The 20,500-nt window shown below is 38.4% G+C and overlaps 1 protein-coding gene across 13 annotated transcripts in view; it reads right to left on the reverse strand.

Moving 5' to 3' along the window:
- EPB41L2 (erythrocyte membrane protein band 4.1 like 2) overlaps positions 1-20,500 on the reverse strand; it is a 205,862-nt gene that overhangs the window by 92,796 nt on the left and 92,566 nt on the right. For all 13 annotated transcript variants that reach the window (XM_043888100.1, XM_043888099.1, XM_043888097.1 and 10 more), the window contains 2 exons: positions 11,676-12,139; positions 10,692-10,907 (listed from right to left, as the gene is read on the reverse strand). In XM_043888100.1, coding sequence (XP_043744035.1) covers positions 10,692-10,907; positions 11,676-12,125 — 666 coding nt within the window. In that variant the 5' untranslated portion in view covers positions 12,126-12,139. The remainder of the gene's footprint in view (positions 1-10,691; positions 10,908-11,675; positions 12,140-20,500) is intronic.

The following is a 20,500-nucleotide window of genomic DNA, read 5'->3' on the forward strand; positions in this document are numbered from 1 at the left end:
AGGGACTGAACCCGCAACCCTGCATGGGCAGGCGGGATCTTTACCACCGAGCCACCAGGGAAGCCCTCCCTAAATAATGATGTCATTGTTCAGTCATAAGTCGTGTCCGACTCTTCGAGACCCCGTGGAGTATTGCACACCAGGTCTCCTGTTCTTCACTATCTTTCGGAGTTTGCTCAAACTCATGTCCACTGAATCAGAGATGCTATCCGACAGTCTCATTCTCTGTCACCCCCTTCTCCTCCTACCCTAAAGACTGGGTTGGCCAAAAAGTTCTGTTAACTTTAAGTTAACAATACCTCATTCTTCAAAGTTAAGAGTCTTTCTCCTTGATGTAAGATTTTCTTACCAACTCCAGCCCATAATAACTTGGCACTTCTGCACTTGTATTTATCTAAACCAAAAACAGTACTTAAATCAACCTTGTATGTATTTTTATTTCACATGAAAAGTTTATCTCTGAAAGTAAAACCTACAAGCAATGTAAGAGGACAAATTATACTTCATACTTATCATCTTCCCAGACAAGAAAACAATCAATATTGGGGGACAAAAATTACTTCTAAACTCACAATATGTATTTAAATGAATACTACTCAAGACCAAATTCATAAACACTGTGGAAATATGACACCCTTAACTTTCTATTTTTCTTAGAAATTACATATCATCACTAATGGAGGTCCCTGGAGGAGGAAATGGCAACCCACGTCAGTATTCTTGCTGGGATAATCCCATGGAGAGAGGAGCCTGGCGGGCTACCGTCCACGGCATCGCAAATAGTCAGACATAACTAAACAACTGAGCATACACAACGGAGGTCAGTAACCAATCAGTAAATAACTTTTAAGAAGTAAAAGCTTTAAATTCTTTTTGTCCAGCTTTTCCTATTATTCACTTTGAATAGGTAACTTAGCATAAATCTGTGAAAACTATAACCTCTTAAAAAACAACAGTGACTAAAACTGTTAAGATTATAGAAACAGGCTGGCCAGAGAAGCACACCACATTTCTCTAAGTATTATTTTAAGAAACTGCCAAGTACTGTTCGCATTCGAACTTATTTCAAAAAGTGTAAGCAGCAAACTTCTGTAGGCTAGCAGATTCTCTGTAAACTATTTGCCTAGAATGAATTCTGACATTTGATTTCAGACAGGCTTTCTGTGCTATAGAAAAAAAAAAAAAAAACGCTTACTAGAGCATTCCTATTTGACTCACTTTAAATTGCTGCTGACAGAAATATGAAAAGAGATCAATAGATATAACAAGCAGATCCTGGTAAGACTTAGATTAAGTTTCCTTCCTATGTTAATAACTAGATGGTGCACAAACTCAGACAACTTCAAAACAGGTTAAAATGCCAGAATCCACAAATATCACACACAGTTATGAAAAGTAGTTCAGCTGGTAGTTTTGAGGCTGTCTCTCCAGTTTAAAAAAAAAAAGAAGAAGATTCTTAATCATAACTGTTCTAACAGAGTTTATGTAAAACTCTGCCACAGAATATAACAAATATAAAAATGGCAATCTGACAGATCATCTATCAGTACTTTAATCATTTAGCCACCTTGCCTGAAGAAACTGCTTTTCTGACTAATCCTGTAGCTTTGTATAGGCCACATTTTATTTTGTTATATTGCCTTTAATCCCTTTAAGATCCAAATGCTAGCATACTATATTGTGTGTGTGTGTGTGTGCGCTGAGTCACTCAGTTCTGACTGTGGCCCACCAGGCTCCTCTTTCCATGGAATCTTCCAGATAAGAATGGAAGAGTGGGCTGCCATTTTCTACCCCAGGGGATCTTCCTGACCCAGGGACTGAACCCATGTCTCCAGCTTGGCAGATGGATTCTTTACCACTGAGTCACCTGGGAAGCCAAACGTACTATACTGCAGTGCTGTAAATAGCGATGATAAATTCTGCGCATGTTTCCACTCAGTCACCGAGTCGTGATCCTGCTATGGAAAGGATGGATGGAAAGAACAGCCTCAGCTCGAGCTTCTGTGAAATAAATTAAATGCTCACGGGTAAAGGCCAGATTCTCAAATCTCTGTTCCCCCATTCAAGCTCCTGCACTCAATCTCCATCGAAATCTTAGTGGGAGTGGGAATAGGAAGATAGGATCAAGGAGGAGAATATTTGGCAAAATTTCCTAATGGCTGAGAAATAAAAACTCTGTCAGAAACATCTTTAATTTGCTCAGGAAAACACTGGAAAAGAGATTGGAAATAAGAGAGTAATGAAAACAGAGATTCTGAATAGAATAGGTTTAACCAAAGATACTTTGTTTTTTGTTGAATGAGAAATAAAATTATGCCTCATTTGATGAACTCTGATAAGGAGTTAACATTTTTTAATGCCTACTTTCCTGAAAGATCGAGAAAATGTATCTGAACAGATTTTAAAGTACAAAACTTATTCTGAAAATGATTTTCCCCACCATTTCAGAGGTTATTCAACCTTCAAATAATTGTCATTCCAAAACAGGAAAAACAAAAACATTTCAATGATCTGCTGCCCAGTCTACTACCACCCTGAGGTGAAAGGAAGAACTTATTAAGTAGTAAATTGCCTGTGAGTCAGCTTGCCTGGCAGCAGGTGTCAGAAGGAGACAGAAGTGGATGCTGCCTTCAGAATTACATCAGGATGGTTACTCGTGAGCCGGGAGCTTCAAGTGTCAAGTTTAATGCTTTCAAAAACCACGGACACAAGAGCAAAAAAGGCAATCCCCTGATTGTGAAACCACAGTGGGGAAGACAAAAGAGAGGGCATGTGGTTGAATTCTTGACTACAGAGAAATTAAACCATAACATTTTTTTAGTTTGTGCAAGAGAAAAGAGGAACATTAGAGAAAAAGAGGCAGGGAGTAAGATGTTAACTTTACTCTCCTCCTCAAGTTCAGGCTATACCCAGCCAGCCAGCCATCTGACCTACAGCAGTTCAGATTCACAGGAAAGACTCGGGAGTCTGCATTCCCTCTAGGGCCAAGACCACTCCTTATCCACTTTGGCATCGCTCTCACGCCCAGACAGTTCATAGCCTTTATAGAAATTTGATAAATCATTTTCATTTATTTAAGCCCATGAAGTGTTTCTACAAGAAGTTAGCCTACTGTTTCTAAGCACTTAAAAAGCAGTGCAGCTGTGGATAGAAGAAGAAATATGAGAGGGTGGAGGATTATACACACACACAACAGTGATCTTTCTTTTCTAACTGGAGAGGATGGAGAAAAGAACTGGGAACAAGCAGACACAATCCTTTAGCTTAGATAAGAAGGATAAAAACTTTAAACAGTACAGGAAAGCAGAGAGAAATCAACAGTTAATATTTTATGAGTAGCGCTAGAGGTGAAGTCCTGTGTTAATGCCCTATGGGGAGAGAAAAGAAATTCCTTTTCTCAAGGAATTAACAATCCAGGTAAAGAAACAACACAGCAATGAAAAGAAATCAAGAAGTAACATAAAGAGTTTAACTGATGTTCAGCACAACAATACAAGAGACTCTTTCACAAGGCGGCACATGAGTAATTCCCCAATTATTGGTGCAATCAAGTTCAGAGGAAGAAAAAACATCCAGAAAGCTGGATTTAAGCTAGACATTAAAAGACAGGGAAGACGCGTGTGGATGGGGAAGTCAAAATGGCAGAGATGATCTGGGTCAGAAACCAGAAGAAAGGACAGACAATTCAGTGCCTGATTAGAAGACCAAACTGGCTGGAAGAGGAAAGCACAGAAAATCTGTAGCAACATATCAAAAGACAGTCTGCGGGCATAACAGTGCCCTGAAGCCCAGCTAATGAGCCTGCTCTGCTCCTGTGAACCCCTTGTGTCCTTCAAGCTGGACCAAAGCATTTAACTACTCTCATGACATGGAAGCCTTTTCCCATTTACTAAATAAAAATTATTAGATAGAATCTTGCCTTAAATTCCTTCTTTCAGCTAAAGGGATAAATGGACAGCTAGCCACAGACATTCCATCTGGACCTATGTCACTGGAATTTCAAATCGCATACAATATATGCCAACTAAATTGTTCACAGTTCTATTTAAGTCATATTTAAATCCAATATTATTTTATAGGAGTTTAGAGAGGGACACAACTTCCAGATGCTCGCCAAGGATACAGATAGTTAAAACTATTTAACTAGTAAACCTAATAAGGGTCAGTTACAGAAATCTGAAAGAACAGCCTTGGAGGATGACAGCAGACATAAACAATCAAGTACATAAATAAAACACTCAAAAGCAATGATATCAAATTGCATTTCTGAGGCCAGTACTCTACATAGGAAAGGCAAGAAGACCTTGACACCATTCTACTGCCTGATAAATAGTTTTTATCAGCAGAACACTGACGAAGAGCGCCTACATTCTGATAGCTTTATTCACAGTGCTGAGAAAAAATGGCACTGACATTCCTATGTGGGCAAGAACAATGCCCTCAATTCTCAGACAAAATCAACACGTGGGAACGACTTTCAGATGCCAGAGGAAAATGTGAGCAACTCAAACTCAGAATGCATATTCACTCATGCTTCCCAAGTCTTACAGGAACTTCCACATTTATTTTCAGACTTTATATATATACACACACACACACACACAGACTTATCAGCTGTAGTAAAGCCAGTTCAATCCCAGAAATAGAGGAAACAAATATTTTCATTCTTAATCTGCAATCTGAGAAGAAAAAAGAGGAAGTGACTTCTCCAAGACATCCAAAGAGCCGAAAGAAAAGTAAGCACAGATCTCCTGATTCTATACCCATAGCTCCAACTAAATCTTACTGTATTTTTCCTTAGAGGAAAAAGCCCTGCTGTTTTAACACATCAAGTATGTAAATGACTTCAGTGGCAATATCACAAGAGTCCTTCTATAGGGGTGTCTCTGGAACCAGCATGCAGAGTATAGGAAACACCCCAAAATTCTTACAATTTATTCTGATAACAAACGAGTTTCTCATATACCATTATATCTATCAGTGAGATAAAAACAGACATATCAGAGAATAGAAGTTATAAATTTTCTTCATGAAAAAATCATAATCTTCAATGAAAAGATTTTTCTCAAAAAGTATTTGAGATAGTTTATTATCAAGATGATAAACTAGTATAAAATGTAAATTGTAATTTTTACTAACTTTAATTAAAAAATACTTCACACAAAAATCTGGAACAAATGCACAGACTCAGCCTTGCGTCAAAATTAATGCATGGTTTGGGCTGCAGCAATAACATTAACTGAAATCAAGCCATTTCCATATTGTTTTGTACTTAAGTAAAATCGTTCTCCAAAAATGCACGATTATCCAATACATGCTCCAAATATTGTGTGTGAAGCATTTTTTTTTTCACTCAGTATTAACACACACTCTCTTTCTTCAAAAGAATGCAGACTTCAGAGATAACAATGTTTGAAAACGATTCTGCCATGGCTCCCTGGGTCGTCTTCACTTTCTGGAGGTTCAAGAATACATGCAGATGGCCCACAGGAAAAAGAATACAGAAGTAGTGAACCAAGAAAGAAGGGGGTAGGGGGATGATAAAAAAAAAACGCATATGTGGAGATCTCTGTATTTTAAGCAAATAATCTCAAGCAGAGATGATATTAAGACACCAAACAAAAATATCCCCAAGAACTACGTTTCTTGATTTTAAAAATTATTCAGTTAATACAGTCACACTGACATTAAATGATATAACAGTGCTGCTTTCCTTAACCAAAGGTACTGACAGATACAAAAACAGGAAACTGTCTAACTTTCCCAGTGTTCTAATCACGTTGATTAAATTGTATCTATAAAGACTACTGGTGTACATCATGACCAATGCAGTGGATAAAAAAGTCTCCCTTTAATTACTACAGTCATATTCTAAAATTAAGTAGCATTCTTAATTTTGCTAGGTCTTATATACTAACAACTGTAAACCTCTGGTCCATTTCTTCTCAGCCCCTTTCACTCTACTGATCAGTTTAAATCCTCTTATCCTGACATTTGTGGCCTTGTAGAACCTCATCCTCCTCTACAAGGTCCTTATAAGTTAGGCTGTTCCAACTCAAGACTTTCTGAGCAGGCCATGCTTTCCTCTACTGCTGCAGGTGCCCTAAGTGAGGACATTTATGCCATCTTCAGTGGGTGGGCTATAATCTGAAATTCTAGTTGAAATTTAGATACATGTCCATACAGAAAAAAAAGCAAGCAATAACTATAGGCATCTAAAAGCCATGAAAGACATAATTGTCATCTTTAATGACAGTAAACAACTGGAAACAAATCTAATCTCCCCGGGCCAAATAAAGTAAAAGTATTTATTTCCCACAATGTGTTCATTTCCTTAAGTACTTTGGAGTTCATTAATCGTTGCAGTTTCCCACAGCACACTTCCCCACAGGCAGTCCTCAGACGCCAATTTCCGGCAGAGAGCTACAGAAGCCGAGGGGAGCAGCACCAGCACATCGCAGATCCTCTGAGGTCAGTGCTGGGATCCGGGACGAGCGCTCCAACCACGTGACAGCTGCCGTCCAGCTCTGCTCTGAAGCGGAAGTGACTGCAGTGGGATTCAGGATCAGACACAGTCTAAGGATGCTGCGAACTCAAAGAACCAAGATAGGGAAGAGAACTGGATAAAACAGAAACTCATCCAAAGAGGGAATACCACGTATCATGTGGGCATCGTTACAACTACTGCCGTGACAGTGATGAACTACACAGCCTCTGGTCACATATAAACGTGCTGCCTAGGATCCCAGTGAACTGCTGGTACATAAAATCTGCTGTGGGGTCACCTCACTGAAGTCTATTCAAATTCCATTTGCTTTGTACTTGACCGAAAAAAAAGTTTACTCAACATTTTATATGCTGTAAGATTATTTCAGATTTATATATTGTCCTCAAAAGCTCATTCTTATGATGGTATATTTACTAATTAGTTATTAGCTGAAAAGACAATCTGCAAATTAATATAGTCATTGACATAAAGACTCCTCTACTTCTCTAATCAATTAAGCGGACCCATAATGGGATGAGAAAATATTAGGAACTGAATGACAATTAAAAGTACAGTATTTTAAAACTTGTGCACCCAACAAGAGATACCTGAAGGGAATATTAGAGCCCTGAAAACATACATTTTTTTGGTCAAATACTCAATTCAAGAAATTGGGGAATTTCTTGAAACAGAATAATTCCAAGGGAAAAAACAAACAATAAAATTTACAAAACAGAAAAGAAACAAACAAAACCAAGCTGTTTCTTTGAAAGAAAAGATTTAAATAGTTAACTCTATATCAAAAATAATCAAGAAAATGCAAATAACACAAGAAATTAGAAAGAAATCAAAACCAAAAATACAAGATAAGAACACTACGAACAACCTCATAGGTTTGTCAAGTTACATGAAATGGGCAGTTTCCACTAAAAATATGAATTACTACAACTGATTAAACCAGAAATAGACTATTAGAAAATCAAACCAATGATTTAATAAAACAAACAAAAAAAAAACCTCCCAATTCCATTTTTCTCACAAAAAGGTCACCAGCCCATGACAGTTTTAAAGGCAAGTTCTACCAGATCTCCAAAGAACGGTTAAATCCCTAACTTATCAAAACATTTTTTAGAGAATATCAAAGGCAAGCAGCTCTAAAAGCTAGTACATAATCCAGATAACAAAATCTGATGAAGAAAATTTGATAAAAGAAAGTTAAAAAAAAATATGCAAAAACCACAGGTTAAAAATACAAAATCAATGCCAAATGATCACAAGTATCTATGTTAAGAATTCAACGATAGCTTCATATTACAAAACATTAATATAAATTATATTAACAGATAAAAAAAAAAAAAGATCCTCTCAGTTGATGCAGAAAATACATTAGAAAAGATTGACTACCTAGTCATGTCTTTTACCATCTAGTCACAAAACTTTCTAGTTTAATCTTAGAAACTAAGAAAAGAATATCCTGAATATGATAAAGAATGTCTTTTTTTTTTTTTTTTAAATCCTACAGCAATCCTAGAAAACTACACTTACAAAAAGATGCTCAGCCTCTTCAGTAAATTGTAGGATTATTTCCACGTTTTCAATTATTTACCAAGCTCTTCCTGTGATGGGCTCAGGCTTGCCCACCTATTAACCACAGGACTTGCTTGGCCAATGAGATATATAAGTAGCATATCTTATATCTATATATAAAGATATAATACTTCCAGGCAGAAGATTCAAGGACCACAGTGTGGTTCCACTGTGTTTTCTTTCCGTCTATCGTAGAGGATACACATTTAGTCTTGATTCAAAAATCAAGAAGACATGGAGCAGAGCCCACTCCCATCAAGGGCATGTAACATGAGCAAGGAATAAACCACTGTCATTATGCATCCAGAAGACCGGGAGGCTGATATTATGGTATAACCTAGCAAAAGTTGACAATAATCAAGTAAGTGCTAACTAAAATTTTGAGATATTTCATACCATTATGATAGGTTGAAATTAATCTAATAACAAAAAGTGATGATGACAATGTGGAAAAATCAAACAGCTGGTTGCAGCTTGAAATTTAAATTGGTACAACCACTTTGCCAAATCTAGGGAAACTGAAGAAGTAAAACTACATCTTATCAATTCTACTCTGAGGTGTTCTTCCCTGAATAAACTCTTACACAAATAAACAAGGAAACACATACAATAATGTTCACTGAAGCACTGATTGCTGAGCTATATAGAAGCGATAGTGCCCCAGCAGGGGATTGGATAAACTTGGTTAGTCATTCAAAAGAAGACTATATAGCAGCCGAAATGAATAAAGTAGATTTACACATGATATAACAACAAATGCATAGTAACAAAGAGATGGGAATGAGACACTTTAGCAACATCTTTAATGTTTTATTTATTTTTAAAACATCTAAAACACATGGCTGAATGATGAATCTGGTTAAAATTTTTATGGTGAATATACAACTATTATTACTACATTTTTGTATTTTTAAATATATCATGACTTTTTAAAAAAACAGAGAAGAAAAATAGATTTAAACCATAAAGCACATTGGTCAATTACAAGGTTTGGTGATATAAAGCACTTCAGAGATGACAGGGGCCTTCTAGATTATCTAAGTAATATTATATTCTAAAGATGAAGTCAATTTCTGGGCCTCAGTTTGACACACAGAGATTGAGTAAATAATGCAAGGTCACAAAACAAGTTATGAACAAGTTCATTCTTAAAATCTAAACTTCCTAACTTCTAGGACAGGTAGGAAAAACGAGGGACATGTGACCAAACAGTGCAACTGAGTCAAGCTCAGAACACCGTTCTTCTGTTTCTCTGTCCCCACCTCTACTCCTGAGACATACCGTATTATTCTGTGCGAGCTCCAAGGATTTTTAATCATCTGCTGCTACTCCTTTTCTCAAAACAGCTAAAATATGAGAACAACTGTAACTGAATGAGTAAAATAAGTTCTACCCAACTAATGCAAAGGTGAGTAAGGACTATGAAGCGCTGATAAGAGTTCAGTGGTCAGGTTCAAGACCTTCACAGTCAAAGGTCTAGACTCCTGATTCAACCACTAACTAGCTATGAAATTTGGGGCAAGTTACTTAACCTCTTTAAAGCCTTGTATTCCCTCACTGTAAGATGGGGACTATCCATAATAATGCCTACCTCATATACAACCTTATCAGTGTTACATGAGACAACCCATTCAAAGCTCTTGACATAAGTCTTCAGTAAAAATTAGCTTTTAGTATACGTCATGTATGGCTTCCCTGGTAGCTCAGCTGATAAACAATCAGCCTGCAACCCCAATTTGATTCCTGGGTTGGGAAGATCCCCTGGAGGAGAGAATGGCTATCCACTCCAGTATTCTTGGGTTTCCCTGGTGGCTCAGATGGTAAAGAATTTGCCTACAATGCAGCAGACCTGGATTCGATCCCTGGGTTGGGAAGATCCCTGGAGGAAGACAAGGCAACCAACTCCAGTAACTCTTGCCTGGAGAATTCCCATGGACAGATGAGCCTGGCAGGCTACAGTCCATGGGGTCACAAAGAGTTGGACACGACAGAGCGACTAAGCACAACACAGCAAACTATACATCATGTAAATAAAGTACCTGAGCTCTGAAAAGGAACAAACTTTGGATTATCATAAAATTATAAGGCATTAAATGCTTTTAAAAAATTACATTGACTTTGGTCAGCATCGGTGCTAATCAACGGTAAGTTTTACAAATCAAGAGTGTCTTTTAATTAAATGAGCTAGATTTTAAATCATTACCCGTCTCGGGATGAAAACACTTGAGGTTAAACTGCTGAAATTTCATTACTCTGAGATTTCAACCTACTGCAAGGTTTCTCCTTAAGTGAAACACTTAGGGCCACAGGTCATTTCAAGCTATTTAATGCCCTTTCAGAATGAACACCAGCCAATGCACATGATCGATACAGCCTGGCAGAACATCGGTCCTGCTAATTATAAAGGGTCAGGAACTACTGTTTCTAATAGAAATAACGACCCTCTTCTGTGTTTTCTTAGTTTTTTTTTTTTTTCTTTTTAATGTTAAATTTTGACAAGCTAGTTCGCAGGAAGACAAAAATCTGTTCACAGTGCCAGGCCACAGATGAAGGCAGAGGATACTTGTGCGGTCATCACACACACGCAGACAGCGCCCCACCCCGCGCCCTGCCTCACCTCCAGGTCGCAGCAGTACTGGGTGCCGTCCAGAAGGGTCACTTTGCACTGGGCAGTTCTGGTCTTCTTGGGGGCTTTCAGAGAGGCCTTCTCTGCTTTCAGCTCATTGGTCTGCACCTCCTTTGTCTCCCTTTTTGCTGCTTCATCCATAACTTCTGCTTCCTGTGTTTCCTTCACCTTCTCTCCTTCTCTCTCCTTCCTTACTTCTTCAACAGGCTGGTGAGGGGGAAAAAAAAAATTAAGTTCATAGTAAATGTGACCAACTTGCAGAAGATGACACACACTAAAAAGAAAGATCTTTAGGAAGAACTGTGATTACTGTAAACACTGTGAGCCTAAGATTTTATTTATTTTATTTTTTTTGACCCTAAGATTTTAAAAGATTTTGAAACTTTGTCAGAAAGGGTATCTCACCACACCTTTCCCCCAATCCATTGCCAATTTTCTTATTTTGCCACTTTGGCAACCAGCATTAAATGAGTAAAAGAAACTATGTCCCAGCAATGACATTTCAATATCATGTTAAATAATAAAACTCCTAATTATAATTACATAACCATGGCAAAACTTAGGCTTCAATAGGCAACCAAAATGCACACACATACAAATCTACTTCTTCCTACCCCCTTGAACACTTAAATAAATCAAAGATACAAAAGCGTGTATTATTTAAGAAGCAAGGTGATCCTTGCCTGAGAGTACTTGTTTAGCCCTAAAATGAATAGATATGACTTTTTTATGATCTGCATATACAGGGGATTTTTTTTTTCTTTATTTTGAAAGCTTTAAAAGGAATAACAAGAGAATGCTGTGGTAGACCCTCCAAGATCCATATTCCAGATACAGTAAGCCAAAGCAGTATCTGAATTCAAGAAATCTGGAAATGGTTCAAAACAAATCCTTTCTGTTAACCTGGTTATGCCATCAAAGCCTTCACTTCCAGACAATCACTTCTCAAAATACTTGTGTCTCCGGACTGCTCACCAGAGGTTTCTCTTCCTTGACGTCAAGCTTAATCTCCTGTTGTTTTCTCTGAGCTGTTTCTTCAGCATCACCCTTGGCCTGCCTTTCTTCTTCAGGAAGAGATTCCTCCTTGTCTAAAACCTGTTCTTCCACAACAGGTTCGGTAGGCTCTTTTTTATCTCCTCCATCTTTGGCCACTACTAAGTTATAGGACTTTTGTTTCTTAAGCCAAGGGGGTATGAATCGAGAAATCCCCCGGCTCTCAGATGGATCTTTCTCTTTTTTCTGGCGGCGTGGGCTACTTTGGCTTTCAGTTGGAGGAGATGATTGGGAACCTTTTTCCTCCTCTGGATCAGACGTCTGATTCTGCTGATTTCCCGCTACTTCTTTCGGTTTCTCCTTGGTTGCATCTCCTCCTAACTGGTCAGATTCCTTCTTCACTTCAGATGCGGAGCCCACTTCAGTAGTCATGGTCACAGCTTATTCTATAAACAAAACAAAACCACCAAGAGTTATTTTACAAACTCTCCCCATTTTAGTTTGGAGGCAAGGGGCAGGGTAAGGAAGGGTGGGGAGGAGAATGGCAGAAAGATGACAGGGAGGAAACACATTTTAAAAAGAAGGTTCAGAAGCATAAGAGAAAATGGAGACTGCTATCCTTAACGTTTAGAAATCTCTATCAGAATTGAAGAACTGAAACAAGCATCACAATAGAATTAACTGCGGTTAATTTTACAGTACAGAGAAAACTTTAAATCGTCAAGAGTTCTAGAAAAAGTAATTATTGTTCAATTTCATCTAACTATGAAAAAATAATTCACTCCCCAAATTTTTAGGGAAAATCACTTTTCTCTATACTTCAGTTTTCCTCATTCACAATATTAAAGCTACTGATATTAAGCTACAATATTAAGCTCCTGATAATGCTAGAAAATCCTGAGACATATTTCACTGCAATTTCAGAAATTAAAACCAATATCTAAAAAAATTTTAGGTATAACAAAAGTGAATTTTAAGTACTGGGTACTAATTGTGAGAAAATTAAAATGAAAACAAATATCTTTTTTGTTCCAATATTAAACCCCATAATTCACCATCACTATTCCAAGGTAAGTTAGTCTTTAAGAAAGCACTAAATCTATAATCAAAACTCCCAAACTCCACACCACCCAACCTCATACACAATTTTCTTAGTGTATGTGATGATAGAAAAATATCTAGGGCTCCCAATCTAAACCAAATGAAGACGACATAGGAGTGAAGGAAATGCATCTAGTATTCAATCCTATCACAACTAATGAAAACAAAACTGAAACTAAATCTAAAAGTATCTGGTTGTCTAAAATTTACACAAAGAAAGAGGGACTTTCAAAGTATCATAGTACCACTGACATTAAAAAAAAAAACAAGAACAGGCAGGCATGTGAAAAGATACTCAACATCATTAATCAAAGAAACGCAAACTAAAACCACAATGAGACATCACCTCACACCTGTCAGAATGGCTATCCTCAAAAAGAACACAAATAACGAATGTTGACACGGATGCTGAGAAAAAGGAATTCTCAAACACTGATGCTCGGAATGGAAATTGGTGCAACCACTGTGGAACAGTACAGAGGTTTCTCCAAACTCTGAAAGAACTTTTGTGTGATTCAGCAATTTCACTTCTGGGTATATATCAGAAACAAACAAACAAACACACTAATTTGAAAAGATATACACACCCCAACGTTCATAGCAGCATTATTTACAATTACCATGTCATGGAAGCAACCTCCATACCCCTCAATAGAAGAATGGATAAAGATGCGGCGTATATAGACAATGAAATACACAGTCACAAAAAAGAATGAAGTTTTTCCATTTGCATCTGGAGGGTACTAAGCTAAATGAAATAAGTCAGACAGAGAAAGATAAATAATGTATGATATCACTTACATGTAGAATCTAAAAAATAGATTAGTGAATATAACAAAACAGAAACAGATTCACAGATACAGAGAACAAATTAGTGGTTGATTACCAATGGTGAGTGTGAAGGGGGATGGGCAGAATAGGGGTAAGGGATTAAGAAGTACAAACTACAGAGTACAAAATAAATAAGCTACAAGGATATATTATACAACACGGGAATATAGCCAGTATTTTATAATAACTGTTAATGGAGTATAAGCTTTAAAAATAGTGAATCACTATGTTGTACACCTATAACTTACATAATACTGTACATCAACTATACTTCAATAAAAACATTTTTTAAATAAAAAAAAATTAGGCAGGAACAGCAGACACAGCACACTCTCCTTGCTTGCCAATGATAAAAGAATTCAAAGACCTGGTGCCCTAACCAATGGAAAATTTCACAGCTATCTTCAAAAGTGGTACAAACTTGAAAAGTTCAAAAAACAAAGTACATTGGATTTTCATTTTTTTAAGATGTATTGAAGTATAATTCACATACCATAAAATCCACCCTTTTAAACTATACAGTTAATGATTCTAAGTATATTCAAAACTTTGTACAACCATCACCACTCTCTAATCCTAGAACATTTTCATCATCCCAAAAGAAGTCCTGTGTCATTAATAGTTACTCTCCAACCTCCCCTTCTGCAGCCCATTGAGATCACGAAACTACTTTCACTTTGTATAGATTTGCCTATTTGTCATTTCAAATAAACAGAATCATACAACATGTTGCATTTTCACTTAGCATAATGTTTTTAAGGTTCATCCATGTTGTAGTACATATCAGTACTACACTTATTTTTTTAATTATTCACTTCTTTTGCAAATCATATATCTGAGGAGTCCAATATCCAAAATATACAAAGAACTATTTTTTTATACAAAATATTTGTATACAAAATATACAAATAGGAAAAGGAGTACGTCAAGGCTGTATATTGTCACCCTGTTTATTTAAATTATATGCAGAGTACATTATGAGAAACGCTGGGCTGGAGGAAGCACAAGCTGCAATCAAGATTGCTGGGGGAAATATCAACCTCAGATATGCAGATGACACCACCCTTATGGCAGAGAGTGAAGAAGAACTAAAGAGCCTCTTGATGAAAGTGAAAGAGGAGAGTGAAAAAGTTGGCTTAAAGCTCAACATTCAGAAAACTAAAATCATGGCATCCAGTCCAATCACTTCATGGCAAATAGATGGGGAAACAGTGGAAACAGTGGCTGACTTTATTTTTCTGGGTTCCAAAATCACTGCAGATGGTGATTGCAGCCATAAAATTAAAAGCTGCTTACTCGTTGGAAAGAAAGTTATGACCAACCTAGACAGCATATTAAAAAGCAGAGACATTACTTTGCCAACAAAGGTCCGTCTAGTCAAGGCTATGGTTTTTCCAGTGGTCATGCACGGATGTGAGAGTTGGACTATGAAGAAAGCTGAGCACTGAATTGATGCTTTTGGACTGTGGTGTTGGAGAAGACTCTTGAGAGTCCCTTGGACTACAAGGAGATCCAACCAGTCCATCCTAAAGGAAATCAGTCCTGGGTGTTCACTGGAAGGACTGATGCTGAAGCTGAAACTCCAATACTTTGGCCACCTGATGAGAAGAGCTGACTCATTTGTAAAGACCCTGATGCTGGGAGAGATTGGAGGCAAGAGGAGAAGGGGACGACAGAGGATGAGACGGTTGGATGGCATCACCAACTCAATGGACATGGGTTTGGGTGGACTCCGGGAGTTGGTGATGGACAGGGAGGCTTGGCGTGCTATGGTTCATGGGGTCGCAAAGAGTCGGACACGACTGAGCGACTGCACTGAACAAAGAACTCTTACAACTCAATAGTAAAGAACAAAAAAGTATTATTTTTTCAATGGGCAAAGGCTTTGAGTAGAATTCCTCCAAAGAAAAAAAATGACCAATAAGTACTTGAAATGATTCCGAACATTATTAGTCATTAGGGAAGTGCAAATCAAAACCACTATGAAATACCACTTCACATCCACTAGTATGGCTATAACCAAAGACAATAACACATACTGGTGAGCTTGCTGGAAAGTTGGAACCCTCAACATTGCTGGAAATGATGTAAAATGGTACAGCCACTTGGAAATCAGTTTGGCAATTCCTCAAAAAAGTGAACATAAAGCTACTGTATGACTCAGCAATCCCACTCCTGGGTGCACGCCCAAAAGAAAAGAAAATATATGTTTACCCCAAAACTTGTAAATGAACTTTTCTAACAGCACAATTCACAACAGTCAAAAAATGGAAACAATCCAAATGCCCACCAACTAACGGATGGATAAACAGAACGTGGTCCATCTACACAAAAGAATAGTAAGCAGTTCTGAAAAGGAATGAAGTACTGATACATGCTTCCATATGAACCTTGAAAACATTATGCTAAGTGAAAGAAGCCAGATACAAAAACCCATTTGTATAAAATTTCCAGAACAGACAAATACTCAGAGATGAGGAGTAAACTAGTGGTTGCCAAGGGCTAAAAGGAATGGAGAATGGGGAGCAAGTGTAATAGGTACAGGGTTTCTTTCTGGGGTAATGAAAATATTTTGGAATTCGACGTGATAGTTGAACAACCTCATGAATATACTCAAAATCACTGAATTGTGAACTTTAAAGGGGTAATATCTCAATTAAAAAATAACTTTTAAATTGTTATATACTTCCAATAGGCAGGCATAAAAACATTCATTTAGTCAGCCTATATTTCATGGGCATAGGGCCTCCATGGTGGCTCAATGGTAAAGAATCCGTCTGCTATGCAGGAGACCGCCTACAATGCAGGAGATGCAGGTTCAGTCCCTGGCAGGGGAAGATGTCCTGGAGGAGGAAATGGCAACCAACTCTAGTATTCTTGCCTGGAAAAGCCCATGGGCAGAGGAGCCTGGCGGCTTACAGCCCACTGTGTTGCAAGACTCAGACACAATATAGCAACTAAGCCACCAACCACCGTCGCAATGTGCCAAGTACGAAGCACGTGAATAAAGACGACCTTCCAAGGACAGTGGGTTACAGATAAGTCAAAAGCATGCTGCTCAAAGAGCACGGGAGGAACACTTAACCAGGATTAGAACGAGAGAGTTATCAGACAAGTCTTTCTACAAAAGTCAACATTTGAGTTGCTTTAAAATAATGGGTCAAAATGGGAAGCATGTGCCAGACACAGGCAAGTGTGGAGAAACATGAGAACACTCCTTCCATAGGAAACTCAAAAGTGCTGAACAATAACACACTGGACAAGTGAAGTGGGGGCTTGTGAGTGGAAGGAGGAAGGTGAATTGGTGATGATGAAGTAGGAGAAACAGGCTGAAGCTAGAACACAAAAGGTTCTGAATGTCATGCTAAGAAATGTCTGGAGGTTGATTTAAAAGCAATGAGAAGTCAAATAAGAACTTCAAGTAGAGGAGTAAAGTAATCAAATTCATATTTGGGATAGCCCAACCTTGTTATAAGTAGAGGATGAGAGAAAAGAATGAAATAGGAAAGTATCTAGGAGGCTGATGCCATAATCCAAGCATGAGAAGATAATGGTCTACACTATGGCAGAAGCAATTAGGTATAGGGTAAGAAATGAATCTGATGGTCAAGACAAAGACTGAACATGATGTGGCATCTATCTGCAATCAGCAAGTCAATGAGAAGAACGAGTCCAGGAAAAGTCCTGGGTCACGAGAGACTGGGATGATGTTAGAACCATTCACGGAAATAGGGAACACAAGGAAAAGAAGGTCTGGTTGACACAAACCTGGTTTTTAGTTCACCGTGACTAAGGAGTCTGTGGAGGTATTCAGCTGGCCACCTGACACACGAGTCTTAAAGGAAGACCACACACACACTAGAGATTTGGGAGCTGTCGCCATGTGAGAGGTAGCTAAAGGCTCAAGTGACAGTGATATCACCCAGGGAAAGAAGTGTGGTCTGAGCCTCAAGGGCTCTGAAGAAAAGCCTTCTAACCCCAGCATTTAAGAGCCAGGCAGAAGGACAAAGGCGAGAAGAAACACACAGTCAAACAAGGGGGTTAGAGGACAGTGATGTCCCTGAGGGCAGTGCTACAGACGAGGGAATAGTCAGGTAACTGTGTTAAATGCATGTCCAATCTTACATCTTATTTTTACATGCATGAAGCTCAAAATCATGTCTTCCAGTAAGACTTTTATATGAGTACTTGAACTAGCCCCATATTGCACAGAAAATCTTTTTTCCTTCTTTAAGGTACCATTTTCCAGGTACCAATTAAGTGGAAATAACTATTTACATTAATCATGAAGTGAGCAAAGCTGACTTTTGGCAATACTCTCTAATTACATTTGAAGAGCCAAATCAATGTCCTGGTAAAAATTAAAATAAAAATGCCTCATACTTTCCTAAGCTAACAAAGATAATTGGCAGTTCTCTAACTACTTTAGCTGTGAGAAACAATCTGGAGACTGATCAACTAAAGCTGATTTGGGGTCAAAATATTTCAGAAGCAATGAAATATAAAACTAAAGTTTCCACTATTATGTTAAAAGTATTCAGTTCAGTTCAGTCACTCAATCGTGTCCGACTCTTTGCAACCCCGTGGGCTACAGCACACCAGGCTTCCCTGTCCAATATCAACTCCCAAGCCTTGCTCAAACTCATGTCCATCAAGTCAGTGATGCCATCCAACCATCTCATCCTCTGTCATCCCCTTCTCCTCCTGCCCTCAATCTTTCCCAGCATCAGGGTCTTTCCCAATGAGTCAGTTCTTTGCATCAGGTGGCCAAAGTATTGGAGTTTCAGCTTCAACATCAGTCCTTCCAAAGAATATTCAGGACTGATTTCCTTTAGGATTGACTAGTTGGATCTCCTTGCAGTCCAAGGGACTCTCAAGAGTCTTCTCCAAAACCACAGTTCAAAAGCATCAGTTCTTTGGCACTCAGCTTTCTTTATATTTTCTTTATATTTAAAAGTATTATTATTTGCATTTTAATCATAAAATCTATCACTCACTGCTTACCAGGTCAGACATCACATATATGATTTCTGCTTCTCACAACATCCCACACGGCAGGTATTAGCCCCATTGTACAGTAAAAAATGGAAGAGTGACTTGTTAGGTTACTTGTTAAGTGACTTGTCTAAGGCCAATGAATGGAGGCCCACACAGGTGTGTGCACCTATATTTTGTAATGCAGTCACAGCTCCACTGTATATCAAAGATTGAATCAACCAGAGCCCATGGCTTACTCCTTAAAAGAAGATTCACATCAGTCTATCAAAATGACTACAGAATAACATGACTCTATTCTGTGACTTGCTGTAATTAGCCCAGCGTGCAAATGTGTGTGTGCTCAGGTGTGTCTGTCTCTTTGAGACTCATGGAATGTAGCCCACCAGGCCCCTCTGTCCACAGGATTTTCCAGGCAAGAACACTGGAGTGGACTGCCATTTCTGTCTCCAGGGGATCTTCCCAACCAGGGAATTGAACCTGCATCTCCTGTGTCGGTAAGCGGATTCAGGTTCTTTACCACCACACCACATGGGAAGCCCTCCCCCCCGCAAATAAGAAATGTACAGAGGCGTTCTCACCACAAAGAAAACCGTATCTGAAGGTTACTACCTGGCCATGCAACCACAATTGAGCTGATGGGTCAAAACCAAAACCAAGGTGCTACTACAGACTCAAAGAGGACAGATAAACCATACTGCACCACCAAGCCTCACAAAGCAGCCCTCTTCAAGCACCATGTACTCGCAAAACTTGTTTTAAGCATTTCAAAGCCGAGCAGTGTTGCCCATCAAAGGAAATTACAAGATAAGTTACAATGGAAATGGCTAATTGGATTGTAAATATTCAACAATAGGGTGGATATAATTTATGTAAATATGTACATTCTTAAAATAGTCTCAAGAGATCGTGTTTAGATCAAACCTAAACACTACCTTCTTTGTTGATAAAACGGTTTCTTGAACAAATTACCACCATCAAGAAAACATGATTATAGCACATCCATTCACCATAATTATCATGCCTGCACCGCTCCGAGCTCCAAATGTGGATAAGCCTTTAAATACCACCGCCCACTAAAATGGAAACTCCTGCAGTGGAACGCAAGCCCTCCACTAAAATGAAAGCCCCCTGAGGGTTGAGATCTTGGGATCTTTCTTTTATTTCACTGCTATGTTCCCAGCATCTAGACTGGCACATAAGGGACATCAGATAAATATTTACTGAATGAGTGTTGTCTGGACTAATACCTTCATTTTATCTTATCAACAAGGAAACTGAGGCTCAGCAAGACTAGGAGATTTGCCTGAGATTACAAAGCCAGGTGGGCAAAGCCAGAACCAGAAAGCACTCAAACTCCAGCAACGCTCATTCCACTCAGCTTTAATTACAAATACCTAAAATCCATCATTAAGATAGTTACATAACATACTAAGTAAAGACCACCCTACTTATCAGCCACCAAAAAGAACACTGCTGTGAACAGTCAGCCCATTAGACAGGCATGAGCTCTTGACACAATTACCATGTTGGCAAGCTCCATCTGGGTTGATAAAAGCGTTCATTATTGTAATAGCTCCATGAGAAAAAGCACACATCATTTAACACACAACCAAGCAGAAAACTATCACCACCAGAGGAGCAGCACAGCTCAGGTAAAGAGCTATATTACATGAAGCGACTCTTTTTTCTGATGTTGAAAAAAGGAGGCAGGCTCCAAGGTGCAGTCACTACCAGTAGCCTAAACTATCTATCCTGTAATATTATGCCAACAACGTTAGCAACACACCAGCCCTTAAAAAGAGGACAACAGTAAGCAAAGCCAAGCAAGAAGATACACAATCTAGACACTCCTACAAAGAACTTCAAGCAGAAGTCCA

This window comes from Cervus elaphus, chromosome 26 (genome assembly GCF_910594005.1).
Source record: "Cervus elaphus chromosome 26, mCerEla1.1, whole genome shotgun sequence".
In the NCBI taxonomy this organism is placed as follows: domain Eukaryota; kingdom Metazoa; phylum Chordata; class Mammalia; order Artiodactyla; family Cervidae; genus Cervus; species Cervus elaphus.